This window comes from Stegodyphus dumicola, chromosome 5 (assembly GCF_044657685.1).
Source record: "Stegodyphus dumicola isolate Sdum_Otavi_A_Nest chromosome 5, ASM4465768v1".
In the NCBI taxonomy this organism is placed as follows: Eukaryota; Metazoa; Arthropoda; class Arachnida; order Araneae; family Eresidae; genus Stegodyphus; species Stegodyphus dumicola.
Window position 1 is genome coordinate 147,782,440 of NC_140772.1, and position 23,011 is coordinate 147,805,450.

Genomic DNA, 23,011 nt, shown 5'->3' on the forward strand with positions numbered 1-23,011 from the left:
GCAGCGCGTTTAGTTACATAAATACAACTTTGCACATCAAATAAAATTTATAAAAGTTAGCTTTTGTAGCCTGTTAATTAAATACTTCTTTATCAAAAAATATCATTTCGTACGAATTTAGTGATCCTCTTTAGTTTTCTAATATACATTTGATTATTTTTCTAATATTATTTGATTTTAACTAAATGGTTATTATTTTCAACATTTTAAAAAATGCATAATACTTTTAAAGTTACCTTTCTTACTTGTATCTCATAGACTCACTGTCCGAGTACCCAAATTCCTCATCATCCATATCATCGCTATAACCACCTCTGGAAAAATATTTAGACTCAGAATTGGAACCAAAATTCATTGGTCTTCCCATCACAATCAAAGCACCCTCGGGATTTCCTCCTCGTCCTGCTCCGTAAAACTGTATTCGCTTATGAGGATCTATTCGACTGCCGTAGTTCACATTGTATGGAGATCCTCGGTCTAAGTGTCGCTGGTTGACCCATCGTCCTGGTGCACTTGTAAACCGATCCTGAAGCATACTAAAGCGACACCTCTGCAATGCGGGGAAAAAAAAAGACTTTTATTTTCTTCTGAACTCTCCTGAAACAACTGCACGTAACATAAGACCGAACATTCAGATTTCAGATTCTAAAGAATTAGGTAGTCGTGGACAAGAAATCAAACCCATTTTAGTTGAGATGAAGCTTTTAAGAAAATATAACCGCCGTCTAGCTGCTATTTGTAAACGCAGAAACCTTAAACTTTTTGTTTAAAATTCATTTCGCTCTAAGATTATATTTTAGCTTAGTTTGCAAAATTAACAAATAACTTAATTCTATGTTAGCTAAACAAATTATTTAATAAACTAGCGAAGTTTGAAATGTGCCTCATGTGTATGCCTTGATGTCAAAAAGAAATACTAGAACTGTAAGAAAACCGCCTCGTAATTTTTAACGGATTATGACATTTCGTACAGTTTTGGTTTGGTTTATTGAAATTACGGCAAAGCACACTAGGGCTATCTGCCTAAGGGGGAAGGATGCCTTCGTGGAGGACTTTCTAAGGGAAACTGGCTCGTATACACGTTACACATGGAGAAAACCACGAAAACGCCCATGCAGCCAGGCCGTTCGCGAGATTCGAATCTCGGTCCGAACTACCAGCGTTCAGCGACTTTACCGCTCGGCCGCTGGTGGGCCCATTTCGTACAGACTTGAACAAGAAAATAGCATCTTCAACGTACATGATTCCAACCTGCGCCTAACAATAGCAATGACTGGGCAAAGAACCTCAGTTTTAAAATAATACGCTAAAGACTCAAAATGTTATAACCACACCGTCATCATGCTTATTTAAGCAAAGAAAAAGCATGATGTGGCAGAATAACGCGCTGCTAAGATAGTCAAGACAGCCATTGCTGAGAATCTGGATGAAAATAAAGTGGCATAAACGAACTTCGGTTCAGCATTGAAAGTACTAAACAATATTCATGTGGCCAAATCAAAAACTTACCTTGTATGATTGGGAAAACAAAAATAAGCTGGCTGATAAAGTACTGGACGATGTTCGACAGGAAAACTACAAGTTCAATCTTTCACATGAAGAACTCGACCCCTACTTAAATACCATTGAAAACCAGATGCATTCGTTCAAGGCAATTACGTTTCGCTCTGAAACCGCTTTCTGTAGGATAATGCACCATATCAGTGTGCCTGGATTGCTTATTTCAAAAACAAAAGTTTCAGGGACTATCATGATTTATAAATTCCTTAGATGTCATTCCAACCCGAAACACGTGATATTCTTAGGAACAGAGGATACGAGATTCAGATGTGTAAGACAATTGATAGCGTTTTGGCGCATATCACAATACGCCTTTAATATATTTTCCGAACAAGCAATATTCAAGAAGAAACATCATCGTAATATTATAAAGCTAAATTAGGGAGCTAGCTAAATAGTTGATTAGGCTTTTCTAAACGTTGTCTCCTCCAAAAGACTAACAAAGTCTCAAAATCTGAAATACCTTTCAATTTTGAAATTTCATTTCTAAAAAACATTTTGAAGCCCATTCCAAATTTGCTTAAATTATTTTCATATTTTTATCTAAAAATTTAGTCAAATTCTGATTTTAAACCCTAAGAACACTGGAAATATTTAGACATAGAACTGAAAATATTTAGTATTGTTACTCTCTTTCTCAACATAAAAAATTGTTTAAATTCTTAATTTTTTAGAACTTGACTTACTTTACTTGAAGAAATGAAAACAATATTTCGCAAATGAAAAATAATAATATTTTGAAAATTGTTAAATGTTATCTATCTTGTAAAATCATATCAGTATTTTTCAGTACGTGATAAAGTAAAGATTGAAAATCAATACATTTTTATTCCTAGAAACATATTAACTTAAATTTACCTTCTCAACAGTTTTTGATAAAATCTACCTATATCTATCTATATTTCAGTTAAGAAACGTGAACAAATCTAATTTTCCATATCCCTTCTCGAAAATTAAAGATAATCTTATAAGGATCTTAAGTTTTACTAACGTTTATTTTATTTTAAATCTTTACTATCACTTCTTATTTTCTACTTCCGGCCAGAATTAAAAGCTTTAACTTCTTTATGCAAATTTGTCTTGCGAACGCCAAGTACTTAAGTTGCGGCTTTTTGCCAAGCAAGAGAGAGGTAGGAGTTAGTAGAAGCAGGCCGCTTGCCATAGCAGTTTTACTCGGTTGCTGGTTGCCTTCAAGGCCAGAGGTTTAATCCTCTTGATAATTTTAAACGTATCGTAGTGTTAACAGTTCTCTGTACTACATACGGCCTTTCTGTTAATATACGGCCAATCTTCAAGTAGGCACTTGTTTATTAATCCAAAGTTAGTTTAGTTAGAGTTTAGTTAATATTTTTATATTCTTACGTTCAGACCACAAGTGGTTGGTCTCTGTATTCCGAAGTCCCGAAATCATTGTAAAAAGAGAAAAATAAAGGGTTTCGTATACCCTTCTTGTGTGTATTGTCTACTTCCCACATTTATTGAACGTAGCTTTAGTCAGCTCCCTGTTCCGAGTCAGGTCATTTAATGTTCCCAAAGCAAGTAAGGAGGAACACTGAACCTGATAATCTTATTGTTCAGTTGCCTTTGGTTAATAAATCACAAATAGGATATCATTGGATATATACTCACTTTTTTTTAATCGAAGCATTTTTCAGTGGTGTTCATCCGCGCTATTACATCCTTTTACTTACCTATTTTTTTTTCCTTCCTACAACCAGACACTTTGTATAAATAACAAACGTAAAATAAATTATATAATTTGTAAAAATAAATTATATAAATAACAAACGTTTACGCGTTTCTTATTTCAAGCCACATTTATATGTTTACTATGTTACGGGGCCTGGAACATAATGTAAGTCTTCTAGTAGTTTAATAATATAAAAATGAAAATAAATTTTAAATGCCTCCAAATTCTTATTTAAAAATTAAGGTTAATTTTTATACTAAGATAAAAATTTGACTATTTTTGGCAAAACAATTTTACAGTTGCTAAATGTTACTCTTAATACATCATCAGAGGAAGAGTCTGTAAGTCGATTTCTGTACCATAAACTCTTCATATATTTCAAATTAGAAACAGGGTGATTCACAAAGATATGCTGATATGAAAAACATGAATAACCTTTGTACAAACTCTTGTACACTCTTCTGTTATTCTAAGCATTAATTTCTAAAATTCAACATACTTTTCGTCTTTTCTCTTTTCTAAATAACCTAAAAATGATCGTTTTTGAGCTCGATGAGAGCTCACAGAGAGCGTTACATAATCGTATCTCAATATAGCTAGTTTTGCAATAACTGCTGTTTCTATTTTTAAGATATTTTCTACAAGTGACAGACAATTCTTACTGTTTCGAATTCCTGGAAACTGCTCTTAAATTCTTTGAGAAATATTATGCTATAGTTTTTTGGAGATATTTGAATGCCACCTTGTTTAGCTTTTATTATGATTATCAAATTAACCATTCGTCGGAAAAGACCGAAGTATCAGTTATGTAGCCGGATGACTGCCGCGTTGCACAGGGTGCAACACAAAAGCGGACCAAAATACACCTTCGAGAAAGAGGAAGCACCAACCTAATTTTCGGTTTGAATAATATCTCAGGGAAAGAGTTTGAGGTCAGAAAGACTTTCAGCTCGACAGAAATTTAAGTGCCCCCATGCTGCTATACTTTTATCCATGACGCCATATCCTTACAAACACCAAAGCCATTTTCGGATTTCGAGTCCAGTTCAGAGAACAAGATAGCTGTCCATTTACTGCCATGCCAACGGAATGGTATTTACCAAATTATAAAGATGAGTTCTCGAAAAGTGTGACCAGGTATCATCTTCTGATAGCTTACTGTCAAAATTAATAATTCGGCAAAAGTTTCCTGCGTTAGAGTATAGAAAAGTTTCAAACACTATTTTATGTTTGATTTCTCGAAAGTTTTAACACTAAGAATACTAAGACAACGATTCTTTCATTGGTGAAACGTATTATATAAGATCTTTCAAAGTAAAATTCTCATTCATTTTCCTTCAAACGCAAAACAGTAAATTTTTATTTTCCTGTCAGAGTTCGTGATGCAGATACAAATTCAAATGACATTTCTAAAAAACGCTGTTTCTAAATTCATTGCAAAATCTGGACTAATTTTTATAAAGACTTGCATTAGCAAACGATCTACCATTTTTGAGCAATAATTCTGTTTGTCTTAAAAAAAGCACACAATTTTTTTTTCTTTAATTTTTTATCATTCGGTAGGAAACATTTTGCTAGCATTTTTAAGAAAAAGTTGTGAAACTGCAAACGAAAAATTGAAACAAAATTCAAAATTTAATATTGCAAATATAACATAAACTTTAAACGCATTTATGACTGCTTATGATGACTGTTAAAATTGATCACACACAAATCAAAGTTAGCTTAGATTTTTCTGATAATCTTATTTTAATATCAAATTATTTCAAAAGTATGTAACTTACTTTAATTAATTCATTTCTGATGCAAGTTTGAAGTCTCTAAACAATGGAAAAGAGAATTGTAAGACATTATAAATATTATGAATTATTTCTAAGTAGCATAATTTGACATACTATTATTTATAAACAAAGAACGAATATTTAGTTATATTTCTCTAAGTGATATGGAAGTAATTCGCACATAGACATGTTAAAATGTATAATTATATAAATAACAAACGTTTACGCGTTTCTTATTTCAAGCCACATTTATATGTTTACTATGTTACGGGGCCTGGAACATAATGTAAGTCTTCTAGTAGTTTAATAATATAAAAATGAAAATAAATTTTAAATGCCTCCAAATTCTTATTTAAAAATTAAGGTTAATTTTTATACTAAGATAAAAATTTGACTATTTTTGGCAAAACAATTTTACAGTTGCTAAATGTTACTCTTAATACATCATCAGAGGAAGAGTCTGTAAGTCGATTTCTGTACCATAAACTCTTCATATATTTCAAATTAGAAACAGGGTGATTCACAAAGATATGCTGATATGAAAAACATGAATAACCTTTGTACAAACTCTTGTACACTCTTCTGTTATTCTAAGCATTAATTTCTAAAATTCAACATACTTTTCGTCTTTTCTCTTTTCTAAATAACCTAAAAATGATCGTTTTTGAGCTCGATGAGAGCTCACAGAGAGCGTTACATAATCGTATCTCAATATAGCTAGTTTTGCAATAACTGCTGTTTCTATTTTTAAGATATTTTCTACAAGTGACAGACAATTCTTACTGTTTCGAATTCCTGGAAACTGCTCTTAAATTCTTTGAGAAATATTATGCTATAGTTTTTTGGAGGTATTTGAATGCCACCTTGTTTAGCTTTTATTATGATTGGGAAACTATGCAGTATTTAACATACAAAAACACGCCGAACAAGGGCGTTTCATTGCGAGTTCATTTGCGCTTTGGCAGGTGAGGATGATGGTTCGGTAAAACTATCAAAACTAGTCCCGTGAAAATTTGAAAATATAACGCTATTTTGTTGATCGATTTCTAAATTAATGTGCAATATTTGTCAGAAGTGTTATTTTCACCCGGTAAATCGTGATTGAAGTTATTGAATTTTTCCGTGATGTCGCACCGAAAGGCTAAAAGATACCACCACGCATCATTTTCTGGTTTTCTATACAGTTATTGTTTCCTTGTAAAATAAGATAACTTTTCGGTATAATGAAAATGACTGACTCTGAACTCCTGCTTAATCGTCGCGCAGTGGTATATGCAAAAGAACGTTGCTGTAACTACTATTAATTTCTTCCAACAAGGTTTTAAATTTTGTATATTTTATTTCTTATGAAGAGATAAAATTTGCTATATTTATTATAGTTTAGTTTAGGCATAGACATGTGCTGCTAGGTTATCTTAGGGAATGATACAATGACGTAATAAAAGATTTGTTTACATTGTAGTCTTGTAGAGAGAGACATTAGGTACTTTTTTGGAAGCAGGCAAGATGGAAAATGAGCAATTGCCTTCATTGGGAATCGAACCACGGGCCTCTGGAATACCGGCTCAGCCTGCAGAATCACTACACCACGAAGTCACGCCAGGAAGGCGGGAGAAATACCTTATAAACTCCCCCTTTTAAATGGCGACTGGGCATGTTAGGGAACCCAATCGCCAAATCCTGGGTGGGGAGAATCATCATCCAACACTCTTTTAGTTCGGGCGCCACTGTAGAGTCCTTAGGTATTTATTTTTTTTGGGGGGGGAGGAAGCAGGCAAGATGATAAATGAGCGATCGCTTTCGCCGGGAATCGAACCACGGACCTCTGGAACACTGGCCCAACGTGCAGAACCACTACACTACGAAGGCACGCTAGGAAGGCGGAAGAAATACCTCATAGTCTTATTTTAACAAAATAAATCCGCTTTCAGTTCTATAAAAAGACGGACATCTATCTGCACACAAACTAATCAATATAATTCTCTTGAAGAAAGTTAATTTTTACATCTTATCAAAGACCCACGAGGACACGTATCCCTAATTGTTTTGTGTTTCGCTATGTAACGATGATTAATGTTACATTTTTTAATTTTTTAGTATCGAACTTTCACGACAAAACCAATTATGTTATGTTGCATCATGTTCATTTATCACAACAAAATATACAATTCACTGTGTCTTCCTACTTTTCTTGCGTTATTTTATTTCAATGGCTAATTTTTGTTTGCTTTCAGAAGATGTTCCTGACGTTATGGTTAATAAAATCTTATAAATGTACTCTTAAAATTAAAATAATGTCGAATTCACGTAACTGCACAATTTTAAAAGTTTGCAACGCATACTGCAAGATTAGCTCGGGTGGTACATATATGATCGTGCATTTGTCAGCGATCCATATTTTAGTAGCTATAACAAGGATGTCACAAGATTAAAGTTTGAAAACACGAAAAACGCGAATTTCAGTGTACATTTGAGGACTTCAGATTTTTACTACAGCCGATGTGACCCCAAATCTTTGTTTGCAATAACTGAGAAAATTTCCTTTTTTTCTTCTTCCTTTCTTCTTCTTATTAATGTATAAATTCGCTTGACCATCCGCGGGTTGAATATGGAATTATACAAACTCTAATGTGCGAGTTCAGAGAGATGGTACCGATTCTGATAGTTTACTTGATTTGATTGAAACATTTGCGAACATCACCTTGTTTATTTAACTAAACATGACAGCATTCCGTTATAATATTTGAAGGAAAAAGCAAAAAAAAAATTAAATACTCGCAACTTTTGATTTTTCTATATTATAAAAGTCCAGAGTTATGTTTCCGCCATTTTATGATTCATAAGTTCTAAGCGTTTCGTTAATCGAAACAGCAGTTCTTTTGCGTTTGGTTTTAACCAAACGCAAAAGAACTTGTGAGGATACTTGTGAGGGTAAGTCCTACAGTTCTAAGATATAAGAAATTTGTTTCTTACTTGTTGAGATATAGTAATCGAAAGAGTTTTAAAAATTTAGCCTATTGGCCTTGTATTTTTGTTCCGTGTCTTTTCCACAATTTACAATTATATTTTCAGATATTTGCAAGTATATTTTCAAGTTCGTTTTAACGAGTTTGAATATAGAGACTTTTCTGCTCCTAACAGAGACTCTATAATTTATGCCGTGCGAAAAGCGAGGGCTTAGAAAAAAGCCATATTCATATATTTACTATCTTTATTTATGCTTAATAAAATTAATAAACTTCTGTTCTAAACTTATGTGTAATAGTTTAGAACATCTTGTATGTTTGGCTACCATAAACTGAGCTCGACATTAGAAGACTGTTTAATGAATAATCACTAAGTCTTTAAAGTACTATAAAGTCAGGAGAGGGATGTAAAGAAACGTTTATTACTCACAGACAGTACCAACCCGTCCTTATAAAGCCAACACTTTTGGCTTAACTCAGAAGGTTAACTATACCACAGGTTAACTATTTCTCAAGCTGGCTCTAACCCGAAAGTCGGCATAAACAAGCCAAATGAAAAGAATAGCTCAACGCCACAGATATCTAATCGCTAGAGAATCAAAGACATCAACGTGTTCTTTAAACAGGGAGAACACGCTCTAACATCACCTTTCAAAACCTTCCCTTAAATACTAACTTCTACATCATTTGAATATACGCGCGATAGTCAGTTTGCATTCTGGCAAGAAAGAGTGAGTGAAAGCAAGAGCGATAGGAAAGCTGCTTAAACATAAAATAACTGTTAAGTAAATTAAATAAATACTTACAAGTTATTACAGTGCAGAAGATTTAATATTTAAGGTAATTTTTTCTCCTCATTAATTGCTTTGTTTTGGTTAGCAAATATTTCTCGTTTTATAATTTCACTAGCTTGTCTATACTTCAAATATTGCATAGTAAGTAATTTTCTGAATTTTATAGCTGGTTTCTACAGTACTTCCATACTGGAATTTAACGATAATTCCTAAAAGGTCATATGAAGTCACTTGATTGTAAAACATGTGATAAAATAGTGCGATAACTTCTAGAACGGGGTCACTTGATTGCAAAACATGCACTTCTAGAACTTGATTGTAAAACATGCACTTCAAGAACGTGGTTTCGTAAAAAGTTATATCATATTTTTATTTCATCTGCTAAATAGAAGTATATTATCTTTACCTTATGATTTTTTTAAAAATAATAGAAAAGAAAGAAATTTAGCCACAGAATTTTAAGACAAAACTAAATACATTTTCTTTTCTTATAAAGTTGTATAAAATGACATTGATAAGTTTAAATAAGAAAAACGAACCCCATTAGTATGCATATTCTCTCCGTCATCATCTTAAGCGACATCTCCTAGAATAAGACTTTTAAAGTCACTCAATAAGAGACTTGCTATAGAATTTCTGAGTTTTGTTCGGGAAGGACAACACAAAATCTGTAGGTTAATGCCTTGCTTAAAGCCAAATATATCTATGAATAATATTCTGATCAAAACAATCTTAATGTTATTATTTTGTGCATGTTACTAATTTTAACGTAACTTGTAAATACAATTACTTTCAAGAAAGTGCTTCTTGATTTTAAAATAATTGCAGTAGCTCCTAAGAAAGAAAAGTTGGGAAAACTTCTCTAGAGTATAAAAGAAACAAATTTACGATAAAATTTCGTTTCTTGTGTTAAAGAGCAGGAATACTTAAATTTGGAAATCGACAATAAAATTTTGTTATATTCAGCTTATTCACTTACAATCTTTAGATTGTAATTAAATACCGTTGGCCAAGCATTCATATAAGATTTATGGGAGTGTGTCAAAATGAAACAAAAAACTGATATCAAAATATAACCTACTTTCTTGTAATGTATGCTCAAGGAACAACAAGCAGTATGTCGCGTGATTGTGGAGGACAATGCAACGTAATTTCCTTGGAAGTGTCAAGCTCACAAGTTTCTTGAACATATGAAATTACTCTGCTCATGATTTGCTAGTGATTTGCAACATAATTTCTTCCGAACTGTGAAAATAACATGTTTCCTCTGCATAAGAAAATACTTTCCTTATGATTATGCGTAACACGAAATGGCTGTAAGACATCAGTTCCATGCACAAGGGAAAACATGTTAATTTATTTTTATAGATGTCGTAATCCGCATACTAATAATTTACAAAACGATATTAAAAATATAATAAATGATTTTTCATATCAGATTTGTAATCCATTTAAAATTATTTTACAAGAGTGAATAATTTTACTTCAAATGTTCAAGAATTCATTAATGATATACAGTTCGGCAGTTTATGACCTTCAATTTACATATTCATGCGATAACGTTAATTTAATAAAAAGCTTCAAAATAAATATATTATTTGATGGCATTGTATCAAAATTAAAAATTTTTACGCGTTTTGTGTTCACGAATTCTTGATTCCAATAAGATTCGTTGACAATAAAGACAGTTTTAGTTATTCTGATCGATATCTATTTTGGGAACTTAAAAAAAAGAAATATGATCTTTGATTAAAACATTCTTGGCAGCGTAGCGAGCTTCAAGTATAATAGTTATCGTAATCTAAATGAATTAAATAATAAATGAACTAAAGAACTTAGAGTTAATTTTCTTAATGAATAACTCATTTCTTATCTATGTAGCTGTAATTCTCGTTTTATTGTTATTTTCTTGTGCTTGAATGATTTTATTTTTGCTTTTGAGACTTTTGCTGATCTATTACATTTCTGAGATTTTTTTTAAGTGAATCGGTCCTTCAAAATTCAAAATTTACATTCACTGCAATTATTTTTTTCCATAAACACCGAAAACTAAGTAAGTAACAACTTTGCCTATCACTTGCCATGTATAGAAGTGCATATTTTTCAAGTTTTACTCAAATACGTTCTTCATAAATTAAAAGTAATATTAATTATTCTAATGTAGAGCAACTGGACACTTTTACTATTAGTCATTAAATAAAAGATATGGGAATTATCGAAAGGATTTTTGCCCAAACTATACTGTCGACATTGTTATTAGCTCCTTTCTCCAGCCTATTATGGCTTCTTTTTTTCCTTCTTAGCTTTCTTTAGCGAAAGCTCTCTCTTATTTATTTCAATTCTTATAAACGACGATGTGGAGGTAATTGTAATTGATTGCAAAGGTACTCCGCAAGCAAAACGCCTTTGTCCAAAATTTGACCGATTGACCTTAATTCGGACGACAATAAAAAGGCGACTGCATGGGCATTTTCATGGTTTTCCCTTTGTATAAAACCCCGTATCTCACTAATGAACACGAAAAGTAAGAAGCAGCTTTGCCTAGAAATGTATTCTTTAAGAATTGATTTGAATGGCAGGCTTCTAGCTATGAATTAAGATGAAGAGAAAAAGACTTTTGAGAATGTTAACCAGAAAGAAGAAACGAAGGATGAAGAGACTTGCTACATAAAATTCCTGGAAACAAGAAGTTTTCACTAGGGGTTCGAGGCAATGAGGGAATATCTTCAGTCTGAGGAACTAAGGCATTGAGCGAATCAGATCTCTGGTTCGTATTCTCATTAATAAATTTAAAAATATTTTCGAGTAAATTCGAGTTATTTTTGCTTAAGATTTCTTCCACGAAAGCATCCTTACCCTTAGAGGAGTAGCCGTAGCATCTTTGCTACAATTGATTAAGTGAGAATTACGCCAATTCATTTACATGCATTTTCCAGGATATTATTTTTAATTATGCATATTCTTTGAGATAACATAAAAGAATTACGCTACTTTTCTGTTAAACAACACTACCTCAACTGACATTTTTCATCTCAAATTTTGCTGTCTAATAACTGTTGAGCTATAGCAATCCTACATATTAAAAATAAGAGTGAAAATAATAAACGCTTTGATTATAAATAAATTTATATATTAAGATTTGTTATATATAATCCAAAGTCTCGGAAGAATTACATTTACGCTGTATATTGATGATGTTGTACTCCTGTCAAATACAGTTTGAATTAAGGTTGGTTATTAGAGTTCCAGCTATCCATCAACTAATTAAGAGCTTAGCTTAATAGCTGAGAAATTAAACGATGAGTCAAGCTGAGTTATCGTTTTTTGAAGTTAACAGAACAAGAGACTATGTGAAATCGTGATTCGGAAAATGACGGTATCATTATCAAGGGAATATCAGTTACACATAACATCGAAGTGTAACACATAACACATTATTGTAATTGACTAGCTGATATCTAAAATCTCATTACCTAAGCACAAGGTGTCAGAAATGATTTTTTTTAATATAAAAATCCAGTGTTTTTTTTTTAAATTTAAATCAGATTTTTTTACATTAAATTATTAAACGGTTACCATGCATCGAGGTTTCCAAAATAATTAAATCTCTAATTAGATTAAGAAGCGTTATGCATATTAACATTTTTTATTATTATTATTTCCAATGGCGATGCACGTGAACAAGAAAAAGAACAAGTATTAGAAACAGAATAAAAATGAGTAGTAAAGGGAAAAAAAGAATAAATACTAGTAGTAGAAACAACATCAAAGTGTTCAAGAGATATCCCAAAGCTTATCGCCCTAAGAACCTTCTAGCCTCCCAATATCTAGATGAATTAGTATCTCCATTCAGAGCTCCGCAGATATGCGGGGATGTTGGTCATAGTTCGTTTTTGTCCAACAACAGGCAGGCAGCATTCAGTGAGAAAATAACGCCAATACGACACTGATGAGCAACCAGGCAATCATGCCCACGTCGAAACGTAGTCGAAAAGCAGCTGCTGCTTCCCGTCTTGGTTTATCAGGTACATCTTAAAGACAATTTTTTCCACATTTGGCCTCAATTTTGCACAGGAATTCATCCTAGTATGTCGACAGCATAAATTGTCTTATAATAGTTTAGAGATGAGGAAACACAATTAAATATCGGCAGCTATAACGCAAAGCCAAAGAATTGCAATCTAACAAGAGCTAGCGAAACCTAGTAGCGTGCCTAGAGAGGCAGAAACATGCTCTGTATTACAATCCAGAAACCTCAGCTTAAATGGCCTCCAACTTATTTACATTTCTTTTGAGGAAACGGGACGGAGAAGTGATAAAGGCTGAAATTATAAATAAATGTTAAAATAGTAATAATCGTACATCGTATTTAATTTTTCCCCATTCAGTATAGTCCCTCTAGTTTTTTACAACATATGATTTAGAAACTTCTGTCTTATGGTAACAGTGTATGTATGCTTTCGATTCTTCTCTTGCTACTTTCCTTCAGAAGTTTCTGGCAACACCGAGCGAGAATAAAGAAATTGCCTGTGTTCATTTGTTTATCTAATCAGTTATGGCACTGTATGAGAGAACTATTTACCTACATGGAGAGACGTTTTCATGGAGGACTTAGTAAGGAAGTTTAGCTCATATTCCCACATATCATATGGAGAAAACCATGAAAACATTCATGCAGCCAACCCATTCACCTGTGTTTTCAAACCCGGTAGAACTATCATTGCTCAGCGGTCTTAACCAGTTGATTACTATCAGACTAACTGAACGGCCGTCGCAGAATTCTGTGCCTTCTATTCCCTCACTCTACGTAGAGTGGGATTGAAACTCTATAAAGTTTCCTGGATATATGTAGATAAATTATGATGTACTTTTGAATGATTAAATGTAATTCTTACCGCTCTGGGTTGCCTTCGACATATTTCGGCCAAAGTGTCCAGTACATCATACCATTGGTGACTTCTTGTATAAGAGAAACTCATCTCTGTGGTACCTGAACCACTCTCCCGAGAGTCAGAAAACATTGATGAATAATTTGTCTGAAATACAGAAAGCCTGTCTTAAAATGTTAATGATGTAAAAGTCTGCTTTCGAAGCATAATTTATATATACTGCATATAAATTTTAACGTAAAATAGAGAAGTTCCTGTTAATATTTTAATGCATTCTGAATTTTTTTAAGAATTCCAAATACAAATGTGACCTTAGATTTGCTTCAGCGTGTAATTTTTCCCAACCTATTTAGACGTTTTAAATTGAAATAAGTCGGGATGTAATATTTCTGTATTCCTTTTAATATTTGATATCAGTGCATCTAACTCTAAAAGATTAACGGTTAAGAAACTACTGTCCATTATTAAAAATAAGAGATCGAATAAGAAGTATTAAAAACAGAATAAAAATGATCTCAATATCAGTTAAATCAATAATAATCAATAAAAGTCTCAATCTCAGTTCTTTCTTGGCATTAATAAGAACTGACAAAATTACTCGTAATATAGAGCACACACGTTTTAGAAAGCCTAATATATGTGAGTCTGAGTTAACTAACAACTGTAAAATTACATGCTGTTAAAATCTTAGTGTCTTAAATATTCAAATGTGCTTTTTACATAATAAAACAACATGCTCTTTTTCTTTCATTTAATATTATTTTTCTTCATTATTCAAAGAAATTTCATCAATTTGTTTCTAATATAATACACTCTTTCATAAGTGGTACGTGATTTTTAAGCACATTAAGTTAACCAAATCTGCGGTCAATAAAAGTAATTGCTTCTAAAATTAACTTTAAATGATACGTTCATATGCTATTTCTATAATGTCGCTCGGCTTTTTTTTTTTTTTTTTTTTGGCTTGGCTCGCTTAAAAAGAAAGCATTACAATGTATTAATATCCCTAAAGAGAAAAACGTAAACTGTTTATTATATGGTCTATTTCAATGAGATTCTGTCATCTTTATCCTATTAAAAGCAGCGAAAAAGAAATTTTCATTTGAAAAACCTTTATTGTAATACTTACCATTATGGATCGGCTCATACAGTCTATTCCCTGAAAAGGTAATAAATAATGTAAAAGAATTACTAATTCAGAAGTCAAACAACAAAATTCAGCGTTATATTTACAAAATTTTCACAGGACTAGTTTCGATGGTTTTACCGAACCACCATCTTAATTAGTGTCTTAATTAGTAAAAGAATTATTCAGTACTGAAATTAAAATGTATTCAGAAATGCTTTAAAAATATAGGTGTTAATTCAAAAATACACATGTATTAAAGAAAAAGGATTAGCTAATCTCTCTCTCTCTCTCTATATATATATATATATATGTATATATATTAGAAAATCTTTGGCTTTGTTGCCGATTATAGAGAAAATGACAACTGTAGTTGTAACAGATTGACTGTTCTTAAACAAGCATATGACAGTTTTCTCTTCAGTATTTCTATTGATTTGATAGCAGGTAATATATAAGATATTTTCTCCTTCCTTTCTGCAATGCTCTCGCGCAGATTTGAACTCTGAACCTCATAAATATGCTTCGAGCGTGCTTCCAGTTACATCATGAAGGCATGTGAAAAGGAGGGAGAAAATGCTTTATAACTAGTCTCAAACTATTTTCCGCTACCAAATATTGTTTCATCTCATTTTATAATCCACAAGCAAACTGTGATAAAAGCAAACCAAAGATATAATTTAAATATTAAAATTACGAAATGCCTTCCTCGAAAAATAGCTTAAGAATGGTCATCATAAATCATATCTTTTTAATATTTTGAAATTTTTTTTATAGAGTAATCCCGCTTGTTTTTTAAACGTCTAAGAATAGGGTCATACTATACGTAAAAGCTGTTAATATTACTGCCCTACTATGAGACAGAAATGGAAAAACAGTAAAATATTCTAAACTTATTTCAAACGTACAGCAGAATGTGTGACTGGTTAAATGACTACTCCTGACCGTAATGTAATATTTCACTAATATTCAGATAACAGTAGTTGTGCAAAACTATATACACCTTTTTTTAAAGAAATAAGTGTGAATATTATTCAGGAAGATTTCTTTTTATTTTAGTTTCATGAAATTGAAAACTGAGATCTGAAATTTCTTCCCATTCGAGTAACTTTTTCCTCAAACTGAACAAAAACCAGAGCAGCGACATTAAAAGATTTTACTGCACTTCACCTAATTTTTAAAGCATTACAGTCCAGTTTAACGAAATAATTGGTTGTTACACTTTAAACGTAACCAAAATAAATTATACAGACAGAAATTTTACTTAAAACAGAGGGAGTGAATGAAAAATTATATGTTATTGAAAATATTTTATAGAAAATAATTTAATCACCTGATATTGCTTGTTATCCACAATTGATATGAAACGTTGTGTGAATAAAATACTAAAATAATGCTTCTGAAGTATAATATTTTAAATAAATCTTTTATGGAATAAATAACCGAATGAAATGTTCAAATATTAAATTCAGATTTTCTTGAAATTATTTTTCTTTCCGTTGATAAAGTAAAAATAATTAAACAGCTTCAAATAAAATATAGTCTTTGGCGATTTTTCAGATGATTTTTTTTTTTTTTTTTTTTTTTTTTTTTTTTTTTTTTTTTTGTTTTGGATACCTTACCAAAACAAAAATCTGAAAGATTTCAAATTTTACATTACCCCCAAAGGGGCGTTATTTCATTTACACACACATGCACGCTTCGAGAGCATTTGGGCTAACGTTTCTTTGGGTTAAAAATATTTAAAATCAAAATATTAAAATTTGCGATAGACAGTCTCGCGCGCTTGAAATAAAAATGGCTTATTTTCGTACAGTGTTGCCACTGCTCGCTTTGAAATCGTTGGAGTGTTTTAATAAAAAATTCGTTAAAGTTTTACAAAATATGAAATAGATAATAAAAAAAATCTAAGTTCAAAATTCAGGCTTCCAGGTGCCCATATTCGAATGGAGGACTACGTTATTCAGAATTTGATGGCTCTGAGTACCGTTGTGTTTTCGCATGCAAGAAACATACATACATTCATGCAGATTTTTCAATATTTAATTTCTTTAATGCAGGGCAATAATATTTGGTGGCAACAACTTGAAAATTTTACTTTATTTTTCTAATAGTTATTTTTACGTTAAGACAGATTTCCTTTACTTCCTCATTTTCTGCGTACGAATTACATCAATTATTTATTTATTTATTTATTATCAATTCTTTCTTTATTTATTTATTTAGTACATCAATTAGACAGAACTAGAGTGAGAGAGAGAGAGAGCGTATTTTGCCTTTCGGCTACGTTGCTGCTACGTGTTTAAGGCTTGCTAATTTACGGCCATGCTTATTACGTGCCTGTTAGTCTACGCCGGTAATTTTTAGATAAGAGCCAACTACGCGGCAACAACTGTGCGCAGCTTAGGCTGTTTCATCCTATTTAGTCTTAGTTTAATTTTAAGTTTCCTATTTTAAGTTCAAACCAACAGTATTTTCCTGTACACCCAAGAGGAACCATCTGTAAATATAAATTGGATTAGAATAAATCGATATTTGGTAAGATCTATCTCTACTTGTCCACATACACTAACTTAGATCCTACAATGAACCTGGCGAATTCTTGCTCAGGCGTGAATTAATTACCAGCACAGAAGAAGGGTGCAAAATAATTATTTATTAAATCAAACTAATTTAACAGAAAAGCACGGACTTTGTGCGTTACTAAACACCGTTCACTTGCGGCGATAACTAAACGTAGACTGTAATACAAATCAAATCTGAAAAAATAAACGAGTGCAAAAACGCACTTCAAAGTTTCTCTTAAGAGATGGACTCACAGAAATCTAACCGGCGTGATACTAAACTGATAAGGCCAAACGGTTGACGAGCGTGACCGCGAAATAACAACAAAACGTGCGCTAGGCTAGCGAAACACATTCTGAATAAACTGAGAAAGTCGCACGTTTAAATAGCACTTCACTTAACTTCAAATTTACATCCTGGCGAGAGGATGTGTTGGGAAGTTTGAGAAGTTGAGAGCAGGGAAACTTAAAATAAATTTGTTATGCAAAATAAAAAAAACCCTACAATTTTATCCCTTCTTTAGGGTTATTATTTACGCACAAGAACTTAGCGAATTGTCGCTACATAGTTCTACTAGGTTCTAGAAGTTAAAGGACTTAATTTCAGCTAGAATATTACAAAGTGATGCAATGCTTTTAGTGGTTCGATGTAAAATGCCATTTCGAGAACTAGTTCTTCTGCGCTGATGTCCCTTTGGCCTAAAATGTCCGGAAAATGTCTTCTTGCCAGGGAAAAAGAATAAAAATACGAGCCATATCTGTAAAAAGGTGATATTTTCTTATCATGTGTAAAGAGAATGCAATTAAAATTATTGTTCTGTATATTTTATAAATAGCATCACATAACAAAATGGCTGCCCTATACCGAGAACGCAATTGACTCCGGTTATTGAATTAATTTACTCTGGTAAAGAATGGTAGGCATTATCAAAAGCAAACAGGTTCTACAAAAAATCACACTTAAATTACACGCTTCTCAACTTTACATGTTTCATACAAAATTAAGAGGTTTTCATCTTCGTAATTAAGAATATCTATTTTGGTCCAAAATCAGGTCATTTTTCTCACATAATTTAGTTAACGGGAAGAAAATACATTTCTTCTTTCTGTTTTTTTGTCCCCCTAAAAGGCATGCGATTTTTAACTTGTTTCATTTTAAGTAAATACAAGAACTTAAAAAAGAAATGCAAAGTGCATTTTGTTAACATTTCGAAAGCTATAAAATAATATATCTTAAATTGGCTCATATCAGCCATAATATTTTGCATTTTGACCGTTTTGATGCCTTTCCTTGCACAATTAAGCAAAGGAATCATTCTGAACATTTAACTGAGAATTTAAACCGAGATATTTGCTAATAAGATTAGTAAATGCATCAAAATTTTCAAGAAATTATCGCTGGAAATTGAAATTTATTAAGCACTAATAGTAATTTACAATGATATATATATAAAGTGATTTTATTTGTTCTAAATACAGAGAACTCTAAAGCGAATAGTTAAAATTAAATTGGAGAGGGAAAAGGTAATAATTTTAAGATATTGTTGTAAAACGATGGAGTATGTAAAACAGTAAACTTCAGTTTCGAGCATAGTTATTTATATGAAATCGTGTGGTAGATAAATTAATCGCACACTTCCTTTTGCCTAAAACTTATATATTTTAATTGTATTATACATGATACTTTATTTTCCGTTAAAAACTATTGAAAAATATGCTCACCCTGTTTTGTTGCCGCGAAACACTACAATTACTTTCTCTTTCACAACATTCATTATATATCTGTGAATAAAAACAAATAGCATCAGATAGAAATAATATACATTGATAGAAATATACATTGATATCATATTTTATCATTTTATCAGATTATCATTTAAAAATGCTATAAATCTATAAATATTTCATACAAAATTTGAATATATTCTTTAGCAAATACATATTCTTAAATTGTTTAAATCCGCGATGAAATATGTTTTATTAATATGAATCCATTTATCATAACATTATATTAGTTGCAAATTTTTTAAATGAGTTATTGTAATATTTTCATGTATTTTCACACTTACCTGATGTGGAATCATATCTCGAATACATTCGATGACGTAAGACGATTCTTGACTAACGGCTACATATAAGAAAAGGATGTATATATTAGAAGAAAAAGGAAACAGTAGCAATAGTAAAACATTAGTTAAACAAAGTGAGAAATGCTTCAAAAGAAACATAGTCTGTCTTTATGATGTTAATTTTTTTATACATTATAAATCACAAAGTATTAAGAGGTAACTCTTAATCCTTAAAAAGGCCCACCAGCGGCCGAGCGGTAAAGTCGCTGAACACTGGTAGTTCGGTCCGAGGTTCGAATCCCGCGAACGGGCTGGCTGCATGGGCGTTTTCGTGGTTTTCCCCATGTGTAACGTGTATACGAGCCAGTTTCCCTTAGAAAGTCCTCCACGAAGGCATCCCTCCCCTTAGGCAGATAGCCCTCGTGTGCTTTGCCGTATTCTCAATACACACACACACACACTTAATCCTTAAAACGCTAAATATTATATTTCTTATTCAAACTCCTATTTACTAATTTTATAGCTAATTAATATAAAATTTTAATGGCTTTTTTTTTTTTTTTTTTCTAAGAAGAAAACAAAATTCCTTTCCTTCTGCGGAGATCTGAATTAAGCATTTAACGGTTCATCTGTTTGTCCCTGCTCAAGAAAAAGAAACTCTTTTATGGTCATCATTTAATACTTAGTATATACTTTTATTTTCTATTAGATTCCATATTAATTTTTAGTTGATCTATTACAACAATGCATTGATGAATATCAACAGCCAAAAGATATATAATAAAAGAATTGTTTAAAGAACATTATTATTGAGAACCAAGATAACTACGAAACTGAAACCAACAAATTTTAAGATAAGCTCCGCGAGAAACACATATGTTTCACAGACTAGGAATTACTGATTTGTAATAGAAATGAAATGTCTTATCATTGGAAATCCTTTCTTGACAGGACAGGCTTTTCTCGCCTGTAAATAGTTAGCGGGTATTGAAAGCAATATTATTTACCTTTATCTGTTAATAGTATTATTTTTGGCATTACTGTTAAAGACCTTATCATGTACATAAACTGTTAAATATACTGCATAATATAAAAAGCGACGCACCAAAACAGAATTATCCGTATGAGAAAGTGCATTTGCAAATACCTTACGACAGAATATGCCAATGATTAACTTTTGGCAGCCAATGGCTGACTAGCTGAAGCTCCAGCTCATTGCAACGGAGCAACCGGATGGTGTACAAAACAGAGAACATTCCAATGCTAAAGCGTAACTTCCATGCAAATGTGGTTCCATCGATCCACGTGGACTATATCAATGCCTCGCAGACACTTTCGCAAATAGTATGGGCAGATGTCACTATTTGAAAGAGGACGTTGAATTGGACTAAAGGAGTAGTCAAATCGCATGATCGATCATTCGACGATGTTGGTAGGAATGGAATTATCATGACCGTACAGAGCGTCAAGAAGACAGCAGTCGACCGAAAGCAACTACCAGGACGCAAGGACAGAGTGATCGTCCGTTTGACGCTCACAGCTCCTGATGCATCCTTATCAACGACTCGATGTGTAACTGGAACACTAGTGCTGCAATGACCATTGATAGGCGATTAAGCGAACGGGAGTTGAGGTCATGGTGGTCATACCGCCTACTGCCCCCACAGTTGTACGCCATCAGACACGTTTCCAGTGGTGCCGGGAGCATTCGACTTGTAGTATCTCATAGATTGGAGTAGAATTTTTTTCAGCAATGAGTTCCGCTTCAAATTGAGGGCAACGACCAGCGAAGACGTATTTGGACACGTCCAGGACTCTTATGGGATACTCATCTGACTGTCCTGCGAATTTCTTTGCTAGATCATGCCTCTCCTCCTTACCCAACTTGAAAAATAGATATACACTTATTTTGATTTTATTATATTTTAACGTTTTTATAAATTAAATAAGAAAAAGGTATGGAAAATGTTGATATATACAAAAACAGATCTTATATTTAAAATAAACAGAAAAAAAAAAAAAAAAAAAGACTTATCCAAATGCTACAATGAATCTTCTATTGTAGATCTTGAAAATTGAACACACTGTGAAAAATGAATGTGACAAACAAAAATTTATTTAATTTTGCACGCAATTCTTTTACATGCATATCAGTGAACACTAGGGAGGGGGAAAAACTCTTTATTCCAATACCCAGAATATAGAAACAAAAATAGGTTTATTTTTATTTGAAAACTATCCAAAAGGAAAATCAAATTAAAAAAATAGGTAAAATTTATATATTCTTGTTATTTTTAATTAATCATAGTTGTGAAGGAGCAGTCCTCTTCTTCTTAGGATTCAAAGCATGGCTCCTAAATAAAGAAAAAATCACATTCGTTAGAAGTACATAACATATTCTAAATTTGTTATGTGACATTTTAATTCAGAGTCTCTTCATAATAATTACATGCACTTGCACATATTCCAAATGATTTAAATCTTTTTTTTAAATTAAATAATTAAATTGCAAACAAGATTCCTTTTGGTCCTTTCATGAAATCATAAATTGCATGTATTATCCAATTTTGAAGCAAAAGCAGTACAAATTTAAATAATTCATTTTGCAGAAAATAATTTGAGGTTTATTAGATACGAGGGCCATCCAGGAAGTAGATTACGTTTCCGTCTGTGTCCGCTAGGGGCGGGGCTAGCGCGGCCATCTTGGGGTCAGAGCGTTGCGCAGCTCAGTCTGCATCTAGCCGTGCTAGTGAGAGGTTCGTGCTGTGCTCCGTTCAGATACTGCGACGGTTTGAAATGTCTGCGTTAATTGAAAATCCCGCGAGCTGCGAGGTGCGCTCAGTAATAAGGTTTCTGACTGCAAAAAACTGTAAACCGATAGAAATCTATCGGCAGCTTCGTGAAGTGTATGGGGACAACATTATCACTGAAGGTGGAGTGCGTCAGTGGGTCATAAGATTTCAAAATGGCCGAACCAATGTTCACGACGAAGATCGAAGTGGGAGACCCAGCATAGTGACCGCCGAACTTCTCGAAAAAGTCGATGCTAAAGTCCGTGAAAATCGAAATTTCACAATAACGGAACTTTCTTTGAGTTTTCCACAAATTTCGCGAAGTTTGTTGCACGAAATCATCAGCGAAAAGCTTGGTTACCACAAGTTTTGTGCAAGATGGAAGGCAAGAAGAGGTAACGAAGTGGTTGAAGGCGCAGGCGGCCGAATTTTTCGACGAAGGAATTTCCAAGCTCGTACATCGCTACGATAAATGCCTTAATTTGTATGGTGACTATGTAGAAAAGTAGTATTTGAGTGTGGCTTTCATCTGTATATAATAAAATTTGTTTCCTATACTTTGTTTATTTTTTTATTCCAAAACGTAATCTACTTTCTGGATAGCCCTCGTATTTACTATATTTATTTGTAATATAAAATAAATCTGTAAAGTAGTTTTAATAATGATCAGATTTTTTTTAAGATTAATTTCTCTAGAAATTGAAATGCATTAAAGTAGCATTTCTTAATCTGTGGATCATACAGCTTGCCCTCGTGGTCCTCCGAAGTTTCCAAAGGAGA

At 32.5% G+C, this 23,011-nt stretch overlaps 1 protein-coding gene across 2 annotated transcripts in view; it reads right to left on the bottom strand.

Annotated features, from left to right (window-relative positions):
* The window catches only part of LOC118180749 (uncharacterized), a 72,954-nt gene that overhangs the window by 15,163 nt on the left and 34,780 nt on the right, over positions 1-23,011 (bottom strand). Inside the window, exons 2-7 of one of the 2 annotated variants that reach the window (XM_085816362.1) lie at positions 19,440-19,498; positions 19,093-19,152; positions 14,810-14,839; positions 13,687-13,827; positions 5,035-5,070; positions 246-550 (exon numbers count right to left, since the gene is read on the bottom strand). In XM_085816362.1, coding sequence (XP_085672488.1) covers positions 246-550; positions 5,035-5,070; positions 13,687-13,827; positions 14,810-14,839; positions 19,093-19,152; positions 19,440-19,498 — 631 coding nt within the window. Of the gene's footprint in view, positions 1-236; positions 551-5,034; positions 5,071-13,686; positions 13,828-14,809; positions 14,840-19,092; positions 19,153-19,439; positions 19,499-23,011 lie in introns of both variants that reach the window. The other variant, XM_085816361.1, reaches the window with a different exon arrangement.